The 15754-nt window shown below is 31.5% G+C and overlaps 1 protein-coding gene across 13 annotated transcripts in view; it reads right to left on the reverse strand.

Annotated features, from left to right (window-relative positions):
• The window catches only part of LOC143080310 (chromodomain-helicase-DNA-binding protein 8-like), a 54543-nt gene that overhangs the window by 27101 nt on the left and 11688 nt on the right, over positions 1–15754 (reverse strand). For 12 of the 13 annotated variants that reach the window (XM_076256077.1, XM_076256080.1, XM_076256084.1 and 9 more), the window contains exons 5-20: positions 15471–15638; positions 13039–13125; positions 12329–12405; positions 11698–11812; positions 10690–10917; positions 9622–9749; positions 9013–9201; positions 7667–7898; positions 6945–7347; positions 5112–5328; positions 2967–3162; positions 2561–2725; positions 2111–2290; positions 1649–1753; positions 857–1146; positions 470–557 (exon numbers count right to left, since the gene is read on the reverse strand). In XM_076256077.1, the coding sequence (XP_076112192.1) occupies positions 470–557; positions 857–1146; positions 1649–1753; positions 2111–2290; positions 2561–2725; positions 2967–3162; positions 5112–5328; positions 6945–7347; positions 7667–7898; positions 9013–9201; positions 9622–9749; positions 10690–10917; positions 11698–11812; positions 12329–12405; positions 13039–13125; positions 15471–15638 (2868 nt within the window). The remainder of the gene's footprint in view (positions 1–469; positions 558–856; positions 1147–1648; positions 1754–2110; positions 2291–2560; positions 2726–2966; positions 3163–5111; positions 5329–6944; positions 7348–7666; positions 7899–9012; positions 9202–9621; positions 9750–10689; positions 10918–11697; positions 11813–12328; positions 12406–13038; positions 13126–15470; positions 15639–15754) is intronic. The other variant, XM_076256081.1, reaches the window with a different exon arrangement.

Raw genomic sequence — 15754 nt, forward strand, 5'->3', positions numbered from 1 at the left:
TAATGATTACAAACAAATTTTGTTCAAATAATTATAGTATCTTATGTAAATGTAGACAATTTCTGCACGTAATATTTGTTACAGGAAGTTTCCAAAAACTGCAATATTTGCCAGACAAACCTGTTTAATTCAATATTTTACCTAATAGATTATTGCACCTGACCTATAGATTATTTTATGTGAATACATTATAGAGAAAAATTTGAAGTTGACAATTTTCCGTCAAAGTGACATGAAAAGTAATTATTGTAAAACTAGATATAATTAAATATCAGTCACTAATAAATGTTTATTTCTTGGCAGACAACTGCAATTTATCTGTTTACATGACAGTACCGGCTATCATATCTTTTGAACAATAAGTCTGCAAAACCAAGTGTTTACATTGGTACAAAGGTACGAAAGGTACTATTCATAATTTTTGAATTCATATAATGTTTTCTACGGTACACCTTAGTTTAATTCTTACCAAAGCTCTTGCAATTGTTTCAACATCCTTAGCTGCTAGTATTCTCTTGAACCTGCCATGACTAACAATATCTGTCCATCTTCCCCATCTAAAAAATAAAACTCAATGAGAATGAAAATATAAAGACAAATCATGCATTTGGTGTTATATATATATCAATACATCTATCTTATGGAAAATGATATGCTGATTGAGGCTTATCTTACCCTCAAGGGGAAAGGCCCTTTACCTCATCTCAGAAAAGTACTAAAGTTGTTTGAATACTAGGTGCACTATAAATGCTTCAAAGCAAAAATACATTAAATTCTTGACTTTAATTTATGTGTATACAATTAAATACAAACATGCACCACAATTGTACAGACTTAGAATTAAGTTTATACATACCCATAAACTAAGAGATTCTTCTCCACTTTGAAACAATCTGATCTTGAATACATCTCTCCTGCTGCACCACGAGCATCAAAATCATCATCTGAATCTCTGCCCCTACCACGCCGACCTTTCTTGCCCTTCTTTCCTCTACCACGCCCCTTTCCTTCACCATCTTCATCATTTCCTCCTCCCTCTTCATCATCTGACGAGGATTCTAATTCAGACATTTCCAGGGCTGCCTCATCATTTCCGTAACGAGCAGTTTGTTTCCTCTGTCTTGGCACCTCAACTATCAGCTCATTCTGAAGAAAATAGAAAATACAAGGTTTTCTTTTTTAGTATTACATCAATGTATTGTAATTAAAAAATATAACAATGGACAGATAGTTGATATGTCTGAAACTAATATTTAAAAGTTAAAAAATATGCAACCTCAAGACGATTCTGTAAATGATCAAAAGTCTGGCATATGAATTTGTCTTTTTAATTTCACAAACATAGGAAATCATCACTGTATGATAGAGTCAGGAATCTGATGTTCAGTAGTTGTTGTTTGTTGATGTGGTTAGTGTTTCTTGTTTCTCGGTTTTTATATGTATATATATATAGATTAGACCGTTGATTTTTAGGAATGGTTTAACATCATTTTTGGGGACCTTTCATAGCTTGCTGTTCGGTGTGAGCAAAGGCTCTGTGTTGAAGATTGTACTTTGACCTATAATGGTTTACTTTAACAAATTTAGACTTGGATAGAGAGTTGTCTCATTGGCACTGATACCACATCGTCTTGTATAAATACAATACCTTGTCCTCATCTGCATTCACATCTGCCTTCTTTGCCCATTTTTGCCAGAAGTTTGGATCATTGATGTCAATGTCATCTCTGTTCTCACTCATGGTAAAACTTGCCTATTAAAACACATATAGTTATATATTTTTTTAATTTAAACCAGATTGTGTCCATAGTACACGGATGCACTAATCGCATTATCATTACTTATGTTCAGTGGACTGTGCAATTGGGGTCAAAACTCTTAATTTGGCATTACAATTGAATAATAAATCGGGCATTATAAAACAATTCAACTCTCTTCAATAATGTGAGATAAGTTTGCACATAAAATTATCTAAGGACTATTTCAGAACTAACTTTATACATTTCATTTTAGAATACCACTAAAAGCAAAACCCTTATCACATAGTATATTAATCACAACCAGACTGAAAATCTGCATATCTCATTGACTACAATTAACATTATCTTACTTTGGAGAAAGTGGATCCTTTGCCTTCTGATTCTATCTGTATAACCTGGGTTCTCCTCTGTAGAATCTGGTCGATATCTTCCTCACAGAAATCGTCTCCAGCTTTGTCATCATCCATTAAAGCACCATAAGCTCCTTTTCTCAATAGTTCTTCTATTTCTTTTTTTGTTAACTGTTCCCTCTAAAAACAAAAATAAAGATCATCAATTTCATCATTATATTCATGATATTAATAATCTTTTCTGTCATCTTACTTTTATAACACAAACTATTTAGTTGAAATTTTGGAGTCTGAATATCAATAGTTATTGACACTACGACTTTTAAAACAATTTGCTACTACTGACTTTTTCACATTAACAATGTCATCAGAGCAGAAGTTGAATGGTCTTTAACAAACATATTAAAAAAAAAACGTTTACCCAATCAATAAAGTCCAGTTCAAACTTACAGGATTGGCAGCCTTATCTCCTCCCATAGATTGCAATACAGCCTTGTCTAAACCCAACTTGAGAGAAGCTCTGTCAAACATTTCTCTCTCGTAGGAATTCCTGGTGATTAATCTGTACACCTTCACAGCTTTGCTCTGTCCAATTCTGTGACATCTAGCTTGGGCCTATAAAAACAAGATCATAATACAATTCTGACTGTAACAAACTAATTTTAAAACAATGACTTGATCATTCATGTCTTTATTTCTGGTCAATTACCATATAAAATAAGTAACTAAATATGTCATTTTATTCTTACATCCAAACGTTCCTAGTAACTTCATACAAGCATTTTTCGGAACAAAACATTTTTGGTTAAAATAAAAACTGATATAGAAGTTTGGGTTCCCTGTTCAAAAGATATACCTGCAAGTCATTCTGTGGGTTCCAGTCCGAGTCATAGATAATAACAGTATCGGCTGCAGTCAGATTAATACCTAAACCACCAGCTCTTGTACATAGTAAGAATACAAATCTATCTGAATCAGGCTTAGAGAATCTGTCAATGGCTTCCTGTCTCATTATACCAGTAATTCTACCATCTAATCTTTCATATAAATACCTACAAAAGAATGTTATCATTGTCAGCAACAATTTGCGTTTACATTTTTTATTTTGACTTCTACTGATTTTGTAACTACCTTTTCGATTATAAGTCTCAAATATTGAAGAAAACTAGAAAAACAAACAGCTTGTGAGTAATGAAGGATAAAGATTGTTTTTATTTGGCAATGTGACATTTAGCAATGACACAAACTTATTTTAGCAATCTATATATATATTTTGAATTTGAGTTATCTTCCTTTGTTCATATTAAATGAGCAAGTTGATCTTTTTTTCACACAACATTTATATGCTATGCACAACTTATGTAAACTTTATAAAACAGGTTTTTCAAGTTTGATGGTTCAAATACAAATAACATTGTAACTTCTAAGTATAACTTATTATAATTAAGACACATGACATTCGCCAGATGGATCTAAAGAATGTTAACCTCTCTGAGTATGTTGTTTTAACTATAAAAGTTGTTATAACCCTGGAAGAAGAAATAGGTATTAAGTCAGTAGCATTAGGGTTTTGTTTGCATAAAACCTCGAATTAACAAGTATTCTAGAGTATAGCATGGCAATACATAGTCCCTTACCAGTTAAAAATTCATTGTACTGAAACACAAGAGGCTGTCACAACGACAGCAAACCGGATTTATTAACATTTATTTGTGTCCTGGCAATATCACAAGAACCATTACTGATGAATGTGAAGTTAAAATCGTCAATATCAAATTTGACCTCCATTTTGTCATCAGTATCAACATATTAAAATTTGAAAAGCTTAGATTGAATGGTTCATGAGTAAATGCAACAACGTGAATGGAAACGCCATTTTACGATCTTTCAAGAACCATAACTCCTGAACGGTAAAAGTCAAAATCGTCATTATTGAACTTGACCTCTATTTTGTCATCAGTAACAACATATATAAATTTCAAAAGCTTTGGTTGAATGGTTCATGAGAAAATGCACGGACACGACTCGAAACACCATTTTTCAATCTTTCAAGAACCATAACTCCTGAACGGTAAAAATCAAAATCGCCATTATTGAACTTGACCTTCATTTAGTTGTCAGTAACAACATATTAAAATTTTAAAAGCTTTGGTTGAACGGTTCCTGAGTTAATGCATGGACATGACTGGAAACTCCATTTTTTAATCTTTCAAGAACCATAACTCCTGAACGGTAAAAGTCAAACTCGCCATTATTGAACTTGACCTTCATTTAGTTGTCAGTAACAACATATTAAAATTTTAAAAGCTTTGGTTGAACGGTTCATGAGTTTATGCACGTACACGACTTGAAACTCCATTTTTCAATCTTTCAAGAACCATAACTCCTGAACGGTAAAAGTAAAAATCGCCATTATTGAACTTGACCTTCATTTAGTTGTCAGTAACAACATATTAAAATTTTAAAAGCTTCGGTTAAACGGTTCATGAGTTAATGCACGGACAACCGCCCGCCCGCCCGCCCGCCCGCCCGCCGTACATCCCCAAATCAATAACCGACATTTTTGTCACAAAAATCCGGTTAAAAATGCTAACTTAAAGACTCTGCAAAATAATCACCAGATTGTAACAAAATTCAATGGTTAATGTTCACTTTAAACTATATATAAAATGTCAAATCATTCTCATCAATCATAAAGAACTTAAGTGTGGAAAACTGATTTGCTGGACTGACAACTGCACTGACAGACAGCCATTTGGACAGATGAATTGCAAACCTAGTCCCCTTCAAGTTAGTCGGTTAGGGACTAAAAAACTACTGTCAAGGCCAACAAGAATCTATTTTTATCATCTACAATCAAGGAAGATGTAATCGTTGTCTATTGAAAGAAGTGTAATGCTCAAACACGATTTGTCTTTTGAGCTTTTTATTGCTACCGTAGTAGCATTCTACAGCAAACATCAGATCCTACTATTAATTTGATAAGAATCAGAGCATTTACCTTCTTTGAATCAAATAATCCTCTAAAATATCTAGCACTTTTATCATTTGAGAGAATATCAGCACTTTATGTCCACCTTGTTTAAGCTTTGGTAAAAGTTTGTCCATTAGTACAAGTTTTCCAGAGGATTGCACCATTAATCTATGTATATCAAACATATCCAATTCTGGTTTATTTTCCTTTTCTTTAGTTTCCCTTATGATCATGTCTTCAGCACCTGTAGTATTCAAAATTTGATATTAAGAACAGAACTTTGACACAAGAAATCAGCTTCTTTCAAGATATTCACCTGTCTGGTGGTGTATAGAGCATGTAAAGTTATATTTTGAAACTTCTATAATAATGTCGACTAAAACATGATGGCTACTGAAAACTTTTTTAACTCCTCTCTGAGCAATAATGAGACAGAGCTGGCTGCCTTCCAAACTTTTAGTATCAGTATATATTCAATACCATATAAATAGAGAATGTTTCCATGGGATTCAGATTATGCACCACTTGCAAATAATGATATAAAGGGAGATAACTTGAGAACGATAAAGTGATGCATAAAAATTTGAACTTGATCTGTGTTTTGTGGTAATAAGCATTGCGTTTAAGTTTCATAACATTTGGTTGAGGCAAACTTAAGTAAGAGAACAGAAATGAAAATTCAGCAATTTTTTTCCATTACTAAAGGGGCATAACTTGAGAACAATAAAAATGACTCCACCAAAATTAGAACATGATCTATGTTGTCATAACATTTATTTGAGGCAAACTAAAGTTTGAGAACTGAAACTAAGACATATGTATATGAGAGACATACAAGGGTAACATTTAATACCCCCTCCACCACCCTGTCTTAACCTTACCTTTTTATGACTTCAGATTTTGTTCACATAACTTTTTTTTTATTCTACTGAAGTTATTCACTGAAATTTCGACACAACAATTCAGTTTACACAGAATTTTTTCCAGCTTTTGCAGGGTTTGGTTTAGACTGGTTTTTGATGCATTAAACAAAACACTGTTGCATTTTGTATTTTCAAACTCACATTTCAAACTTTAACCCTTTCACCGATTGCTGCCCAGACAGAAGCTACTCTGAGACGATGGCTTCCCTGGCTACTATTACTCAAGTTGGAGATCTTCACAATAAATGTCAATAAAAACTTGTTTGTAGTTATTTGTGTATTTATTTCATTCACTAACACCATGTTCACAGTTTTGTTCATGTTTTGATAATTTATTCTTCATAAAATATTCAAATTTTCAAATTTTCGGCATTATCCGGGTGAAATTCTCAAAATTCTGCTCTAAGACCCCAAATCGTAATTTTTTAACCCAAAACAGCAAAATTTTGAAAAATTTTATGAGGCTGTACAATTTCCTCACACTGAACGATGTCCAATTCAAGTGTTTTGTACATAAAACTACATTTTATGTCAAAAAAGTATACTAGCTTGGCTTCAATTCTTCCATATTCTTTCAAAAAAATGTTCCCTCATTTCAAATTCTCGTAAATTCCGTAAATTTCGTCTGATTTTGACACGGTTTTCAACAAACGGAAGCGTCATGTTTACACTTTCATCCGGGTATTCATCAAAGAAAGATAACTCATGTTTGCACTGTTTTGAGCGGGAAATATAAAAGAGGTATTCCGATCCCGGTAAAACGGGACTCATCGTCAGCTGTCTGAAGCGTGAATCCCGGTAAACCGGGACTCATCGGCGAAAGGGTTAATAAATAAAGACAATATTCATGAGTCCTGTTTGGATTTACAAACATGATGCAGCTGTTGTAATATTTTATGTGGTTTGTTTGCTAGATCTAGGATGAAATTTTACCAACCTTTGACTAGATAGGGATGATTACAACACTTCCTCAACTCCATCATTGTATTTAGAAGATTTGGTACATTAGCAGAGGTAGTCGAACCTTTAGACAAAAACGTAAAATTCCTTTCAAGAATAGCACGATAATATTTCTTTTGTATGTTAGTCAATTCCACTTCAATAATTGTTTCTTCCTTTGCTGCTAGAGAGGTTTCTACATCTTCTTTTAATCGCCTAAGCATCATAGGTTTCAGAAGTGCTTTTAACTTGTCGACTTGATCATCAGTTCTTAAATTGCCAAACTCTGCTAAGAATGTTTGTGAAGAATTAAATTGTTCAGGTTCTAGAAAGTTGAGTAAACTGAATAATTCCTCAACATTGTTTTGTAGGGGAGTTCCTGTCAGTAACACTCGATGTTCCTGAAAGATAAGAAAGAATATATTATTCACCACCCTGTAAATATCAATTGAAAAAATAAAAGTTCTATTGATTTTTCCAATTCCTTGATGTTGATTTTTTTTCTATCTGATTAAAATAGATCCGGTGTCCACACTTATCTTCAAGAGAACTTTTACTTTCTGTCCTGATAATTATAACATCTACCAATAAAATTTTCTGTATCACTACTCAAGCCGTAAAAAGGTCTATAAAACATAGAGTAAAACATTACAAGATTAATCTAATATACAGTTCTTTTTCTAATATATTTTGCACAGTTTTGCACTGCTAAGTACTTACACAATCCACATATCTTAATCCTTCCATTAATTTACACTTTTTATTTTTCAGCCTGTGTGCTTCGTCAATAATTAAACATCGCCAGTCTATAGAACTTAATAATTCACAGTCAGATATAATAATCTCAAATGTTGTAACTAACACAGTGAATTTAGTCAAGTCTGGTATTCTTTGTCTTTCTTCATCTTTGTAAAACATTTCATATTCTTGTAACATAAATTTACTGGTGTTACTGAAAATGGAAATATAATGTTTTATAAAATCTATCTCTGACATAAATTTTTTTAATTATTTCTGTGTTTTACAAGAAATATTTGAATAATGAAGACCAAAAATTCTCTTCTTCAAACAATCAGAAATAAAACGTTATAAAGTTAATTACCTAATGCATGTAAAGCAAGACTTTGGTTAGCTTGCTTGCTTTGTTTGTAAATTGTAATTAAATTTAAATATAATATATATACAGGTTTAATTATGCCTGTATAAATTGTTTGAAGATGTCCATCTTGATTACAAAGCTTGAGTAAACGTTTATACAAAAAAGCAAGCAAGCCAACCAAAGTTTTACTTTACAAGCATTAGGAAATTAGCTGTAATGTTTTTGGAATGCTCTTGAAATACTTTTTCTTGATTCACATATTGCTGCGGTCTACAGTTACTGTCCTCATTATGTTGACCTTTTCAGTTTTTGTAATCATGGTAATGTCATTACAAATTATTCTTATATTCATAAGGGCCTTTTGGCAAACTTGAACATGTTGTTGATCATTTTTTTAGGGCATTCAGCATTTTCTCCTTCTCTAGTTCATGCAACATGACGTTTAACTTATATGATTAAAATTCTGAACAGTTCACAAAGTTATCATTTTAAAATTTGAATCAATCAGGGTTGGACACTAACATTAGTTGATATGTAGTCCACAGGACTACCAAGAAAAATTTACACAATAAGATGCAATTTCCTACAATCTGAGTACCTCAAATGTTCATTTGAGTTTTGAAAATATATTGGTTTTTTTTTTAGATAAAAGTTAACATTCAGTGAATCAATTTTATTTTTCCTGAACTTCCCCTGCAAGAAAATTTTGAAAAATGAGATGCAAAATCCTGGAATCTGAGACAATTTATACGGCCTTGTTAGGAGGAGTTATTGCCCTTTTTTCCAGAATTATTAAGAAAAAAATAAAGGATAAAAATCAGTCAATGTTTTCCATAGGTCTTCTTAGAACTTTTGCAGGAAAACATAAATTAATCTCTTCCAAAAAATATTTTTACAATAATCCTGTAACTTCCCCCCCTCTGATACTCCATTACTGCTGTCAAATACTGTTGTTTAAACAACTTACCTTCCATGATATACAATAGCATTCATATCAGTCCAAGTCTCGAATTCTCTCTGCCAGTTACCCAGAGTTGACAGTGGTACAACCACTAGAAATGGTCCCTTTATTCCATATTCCACAATCTCATGTAGGAATGTTATACTCTGGATGGTCTTACCCAGACCCATCTCGTCAGCTAATATACAGTTTTGACTGAAAAACACATTTATAAACAATTTTTAATGCATTTCTCATATGGGCAGTTTCAATGATATTTATACAAAGTGCCAGGAGAAAGCACTTTGAAATAGGGAAAAACAAACTATCAAAAAAGGACATGAAAATCACATTAATTAATTGGATCCGTTTTTATCCAAATCGATTTATCTTTAATAAAATTCATCACCAAACATTCATTCCATTCTTGGTTGACTGAATTAGAACCTTGCAGCTTGAACCAGATAACAATATACAAAAGAATAGCATATGTCAAATAAATAATCAACACCTCATACATAATATTCAGAAACCAAATTTTTCATTTCTTTTCTATATCATGACATCTCTTAAACACTATATTTTAAAGAATTTCCATCCTTGAAGAAATAATTGAATATTTGTCAGTAAACTTACTGTTTATACCAGTTGAATGTCAACCAATTTACACCTTCCAATTGATATTCCCTCAAAGTGTTACCTCCTTTGTAGGTTTTAGTTTCTGGAATTTGTACCCATTCATCTCTGCTAGGTCTAGCAGGAACCTAAATATCAAAATGTATTCTTATTTAATATAAATAATGCAAAAACAAATGGGATGAATTTGATGAAACAACAACCCAACAACACACAAATTTATATATACATTCCTCACATTCCTTGATGGTAAAGATAATTATGTGTGAAATAAAAATTAACAGGTTTTGTTCTATTTACATCAGACATTTTTGCTTCTGTTGCAAACTTATTCTCACATAAAATGATTTTAGATTTCTTTACTTTTGGTGTAAAAATTGCCAAAAAACTTATTCAAACTAAAGATTGTATCTCATTATTATATTTTAACCAATCATATCGCTTTTTACAGATTGAAGTAAAATATTAAACCGGAAACGGAGCAGACTTGTGTAAAAAACGGATCTGACAAAAAAAAAAACAGAAAGTTCAATAAAAAATCGGAATCGGACAAGACAAAAGCAGAATTCCACTTTAAAGCGGAAGAAAATCATGTCTGCAATCAGCCAAAAGCCTATAAAAATGCTTGAGAACACTGGATTCATATCTCCAATCCACATTTTTTTCATTTTCAACAAATGGTATGGCTATTTGTATTTCATCTGAGTACAAACAACAACAATAGTTATTTTGACAATGTTTTTGGATGAAAAATATATACTTTGCATTCATAAATATTAAGAAGTACAGTCTTGACAGATTTGAAATCATCAGTGAAAGGATTAACAAATTTTTCTAACCTACTAAGCTGGGATTATACACCAGTCCAGGTCTTTATGTGGAAGTTCTCACAATTCATAAAACATAATAAATCCTCAGGCAGATCATGTCAAGATTAAACCAGATTGAAAACAATATATTATGCACCAATCCGACTCTTTATGTGATAGTTCTCATTTATCATAAAACATAATAAATCGTCAGGCCTACCATGTCAAGATTAAACAAGATTGAAAACAATATATTTACCTCTCGGTCTTCCTCAGGTGGAGGATCTCTGAATTTATAAAACAATTTAACTTTTTCTGGATCAACATCTTGCTGTAGTTCCCACGTACTGTCCTCATACGGCAGACCTCGCCATTTTACAAGGAAGTGAGTCACCTCTTCCTCCGTTACTGGATCAGACGTTACAGAGATTTCCATAACACGGTCAACCTCTACATAATCTGGATTGAATAATTCATCCTCATCCACCTGAAATATGTGTAATATTTCATTGTAACTTTACATTCATACAGAAATTTCTACATAACAAATAATTGCTTACATCCACTTCATTTGAACATTGGTGGACAGTTGTCTCATTGGGGATCATGTCATATTTCCTTTTTTTTTTTTAAAACTGAGGGTCTTTTCATAGTCAAATGCATCCTGCATATTTAAAGTACATAATTCCTGCACTCGTACAAAAACAAACTAGAACTGCCTGCAGAAAAGGATTAATTCCACTACCACCACTTTCTGTTAGCCACAAGGAGATAAGGGTTGGGGATAATATGTGTTGCTCATTTATACACTATATAGGAAACAACGATTTGCAGAAGAATTTAAATTTTTACCTTTTTTCACATGCACCCTGTATTGACAAAACAGCTACAACACTTTTATAATTAATTGCTGAATGTTTTTAATGCCTAGAGTGTAATTTTTTAACAGTATACAAAAGATCATGTAAATAACCATGTCTCTACTAGTCAAACATAAAAAGTTGACTTATTTAGGGTTAGCTCAAAAGGTGCAGTCTAAAGGGAGATAAGTCATCATACCTGGACAAACTGTTCTAAATACAATATCAGTAGTCCTTTGATTTCCTTCTAAATGCATCTCAGTCAGTTAAAAATATCAAACTATCAATTCTAAAGTCTTTTGTTTAGCCTTGTCTTAATCTAGCCTATGACCTCAAGGCTCAAGCACTTAAGTATAACAAGTTTCAGTGAAAGAAGTGAAGTAGTTAAAACTTTTAATAAAATTTACCGTTTCAAAAAGATCCAAATGCTCCCTTTTAGCCCTGAATCTTTTCAGTTTCATGTGAATTCTTTTGTCTCTTTCTAGTTCTGTTATTGTTTTCCATTCACAATGCAAGTATGAGCTGAAATTACAAATAAACCAATTCTCAAAACTGAAAATTTCAAACAATTACATGAATTTTGAGTATCATATTATTCAGAAACAAAATTCCTCATAATTTTTTTTTTTGAGACAACAACTTGGCTAGAGTAGCAGGGTAGTCAGTTTTAAAATTTTTACTGATTTATTGTTTTTTACTTGCATACATATGTTAAAATTAAAGAAGTGTACTGTGGACTCATTAATTTTTTCATGGATTGAGTAAAAAAGTTTTTTTCTAGGACATTAGATTTTATAAATTCTGCATACAATCCACTATACAATTCCCCCTTCATTGAACTATAAATCTTGGTTAACCTCAACCCTTGAAAATAGGTATCCCACAAATTAATGAATCCACAATTGAACCTTATCATTTGACATGCAAATCTTTACAGAAGCAGTAATGTATTTCTGGTAAGAGACTTATTAAAAAAAAATCAAAATTGTTCCTATTCCATCAGTTTACAATCAAAACTTTAAATTTAAAATGACATACAAGTTTTTGTATTTGACAAAGTATTCTTCCACCTCTTCCTCTGGTCGAGCTTCTTCATCATCATTGACCACATCAATCTAAAATAAAATTTTAATTTACCATTGTTTACAAGCATAAGTATCAGAATTTGGTGTTTTTGTTTACAAAAATTAAGGCAGCTGAATATCTGAATACAAATTTCTATAGTGGTGTAAGTTCAACATTCCATTTAATAAAACTACAAAGTTTGTTTCTTTGGTTTAGTCAAACAATTGGATAATTTCTGTTTTGACTGTAAAGGAACTTGTTTGTTTTAAAACTTTGATGTTCCCTAATATAAATACATCAGAAAAATTGAAATCACCCAAAATAAATCACTGCAAAATTCCTTGAAATGACTGAAACTTGGAATAAAGAATTTGATAGAATGATTTCGTTAACAGTATCTGTTATTTCAATAGCAGCTACATTTTATGAAATTCACAAGAATAAAAAGATAGCTAATTAAGGCCTGTTCCAAATAATTGTATGCCCCCCCCCAAAGGAAGGCTTTTTTAAAATTTTATGTGGGTTGTTGTATTTGAAATAGCAAAATACAAATGGAGTGTTGTTCTAATTTTTTTTTTCTATGGGTGATGGGAGTTTAAATAAAGTGCCGTCCCTGCAGGGACATAGTATTTTCTGGAACAGCCCAAATAACACAAAAGTCTTTAAAACAAAATAGTATTTACATCTTTATCAAGCTTTCTCATCCTCGCGCCAAGAATTTTCTCAACAACCATTGATTCTTCTTCTAGAGGTACAGCAACAGTTGTCTCCTGGAATAAATATAACATATTAGTCATGTTTTTTTTCTATTTCAAAATAAATGTACTACTATTCTAGTCAAATGTTTATTCGAAAACTTGCAATGAAATTCTTAAATTCTTAAACTAAGGCCAGGATTTTTTAATTTGTTGGTTTACGGATCCACAGACCTGATTTTGCCTATTTCAAGAATAAAAATAAAATTGACTTTTCATGCTTTTTCATTCCCGCCGACCCTAACAAATGCATTATCCCTGAAAAATAAATAAATTATCCTTTTTTATAAAATGAAATGCATTAATCACTAACAGAATTGATAACACTTTCTGTTGTGAAAAAATGAAACTTCCAGTTTACGTTTCTAAAAATAGATAAATCAATTATTAATGACCTTGACATGTCGTTTGGACAAATATTTTTGTGGAACGAAACCCGTGTTTAAAACCAATTACACAATAAGTTCGTTTCTCTTATTTGTCAACAGTCCGTAAGATGCATCTTCTCATTGAAATAGACTTGTCCAAATGTGGACAGGTGGAAGTTCAGGACATCAAGTTAAAGTACTGAATATTAACAGATCATTTAAAATTTTCTTGTTTCATAGATAATAATTTTTTTTCGTCCATTTGGATAAAAACGGGAATGCGTGACAACAGATTAACCCGATATTCTCGTTTTTTCCAGTGGACGAGTCTATTACGTTTTTAACGCGTGTGTTGAAAATTATTTTCTTACCACGCTTTTACATTTATTTCTTTATCAGTTTTCGTTCTTGAAGATCATTATTCACCAAGTTTTCTGGAATTGATTAAGAGCTATGTGAATTTGTCTTCCTTTATGAAATTTAATTACGTCTTTGTCCGTGCACCGCCTTTTTTACGGGAAATTATTAGGCAATGTCATGCAATTTTTATTACAACTGAGCAATAATATTTCATTAAACTAAAATTTAAAAAATGATGACAAAATAGGATAACAAACATATTATTAGAAAGGTGAAATATATATTTATTTTGCATATCAGTCTTCTGTCTTGAAAGATATTATTTTATTTTTTTCCCGACCGACCGACCCGACTTTTTCATGGAGAAAATCCGTAAACCAACAAATTAAAAAACCGTGGCCCAAGTTAGCGAACGGAAATGAATAATTCTTCAATTTTTTTCCATTTGTATAGGGGTATTACTCTATAACAGTAAACATTTTTAAATGTCCATGAATGAAAAAAATCTAATTCGAAGTCAAATTGACCCACACAACGATTAGGAAATAATCATATTAAACACTTCAATCTGACATCTAAAATCACCAAAAAAAATTGTCTTTCAATATCAACTCTCTTGCCATTACAATATGATAACATTAACTTGTTATGTGGATGCAAATTATTACAACATCTAAACAACATCAAATAGTTAAATAATTCTGACTTGGTGTTGAACTAAATACATATGTGCAAGTGTTATTTGACTACTGACTTAATGTAGAGGTAATGATAATCTTCAAAACAAAGATCAAACCTAACAGATTTTCAATAATTTTTAGTTCAAAAATTAAAGTTAATACTTTTTTAATACTGTAAATTTGAGTTTACCTATTTGCATCTAAACTGACCATAAACATGATGACCAGAATGTTTATATATTATTAGAAGTTAATTTCGAAAATTCCAATTCACATGTACTAAGTAGAGATGAAATTTAAATGAATATTTCTACAATTTTGATCTATAAGATAAGAAGATTTATCATATGCTACACATACAAAGTCAATAATACTAATTGCTAAATCTGAACTTAGAAGAGCAACTTACATTTCCTCAACCTATTAATAACTTTCGAGAATTCAGCTCTTAATAAATTGAAATTTCAACATTTGATAAGGAAAAGGTAATTTTAGTCAATCAAAACCTATTTTATACTTTATTCCCAAAATAGATATGATATCATTGGCCAGCAATTTCATTTTTAACTGACAGAAATCAAGGTCATCTCAAAGCTTTAAAAGCACAGACAAACAAATTTCTAAAAAAAATAGTAAAAAAATCCAATTTCATTTTAATCTTTTTGAGTTTCTGCTCTTTCTATAAGGTAACATCTAGGTTGCAGTGAATAACAACATTCTCTTTAATAAATAAATTAATTAAAAATTGTGTACTCGTATCATTAAGTAACCTTGTAGGTCCTATAGCATTTTGTTTATTAATTTCTTGCATACTTTTTAATGAATTACAAAGTAGTGCCAAAAATGCCTTTAATTTATGTCACATAAAACCCTCTCCTTATTGGGAATATTTTAATCTTATGTTTAAAGATCAATCGGTGAATTAGACAACAAACATGCAGCATGCACCTACCACAGACGACAGAAACGGTACCGGTTTAGTTACAGCTCCTCCTGTGGCATTAACAGTAGCACTAACTGCCGCCTCAGTATCTACATCTAAAGTATCATCATCTGAAAGGTTCAGGTCAACTTCATCAAGATATTTCTTTCTCTTGGTATTTCTAGCTGATCTTCTTTTCTGAAAATGGATATGGCATTGCTCTTCAAAAGATCAAAACATTCTATGAAATCTCACAAATCTTGATTGGTCTTTTAACATTCATTTTCTAATGTCTTAATTTCTACTTGTGTTTT

Source organism: Mytilus galloprovincialis, chromosome 6 (genome assembly GCF_965363235.1).
Source record: "Mytilus galloprovincialis chromosome 6, xbMytGall1.hap1.1, whole genome shotgun sequence".
NCBI lineage: Eukaryota > Metazoa > Mollusca > Bivalvia > Mytilida > Mytilidae > Mytilus > Mytilus galloprovincialis.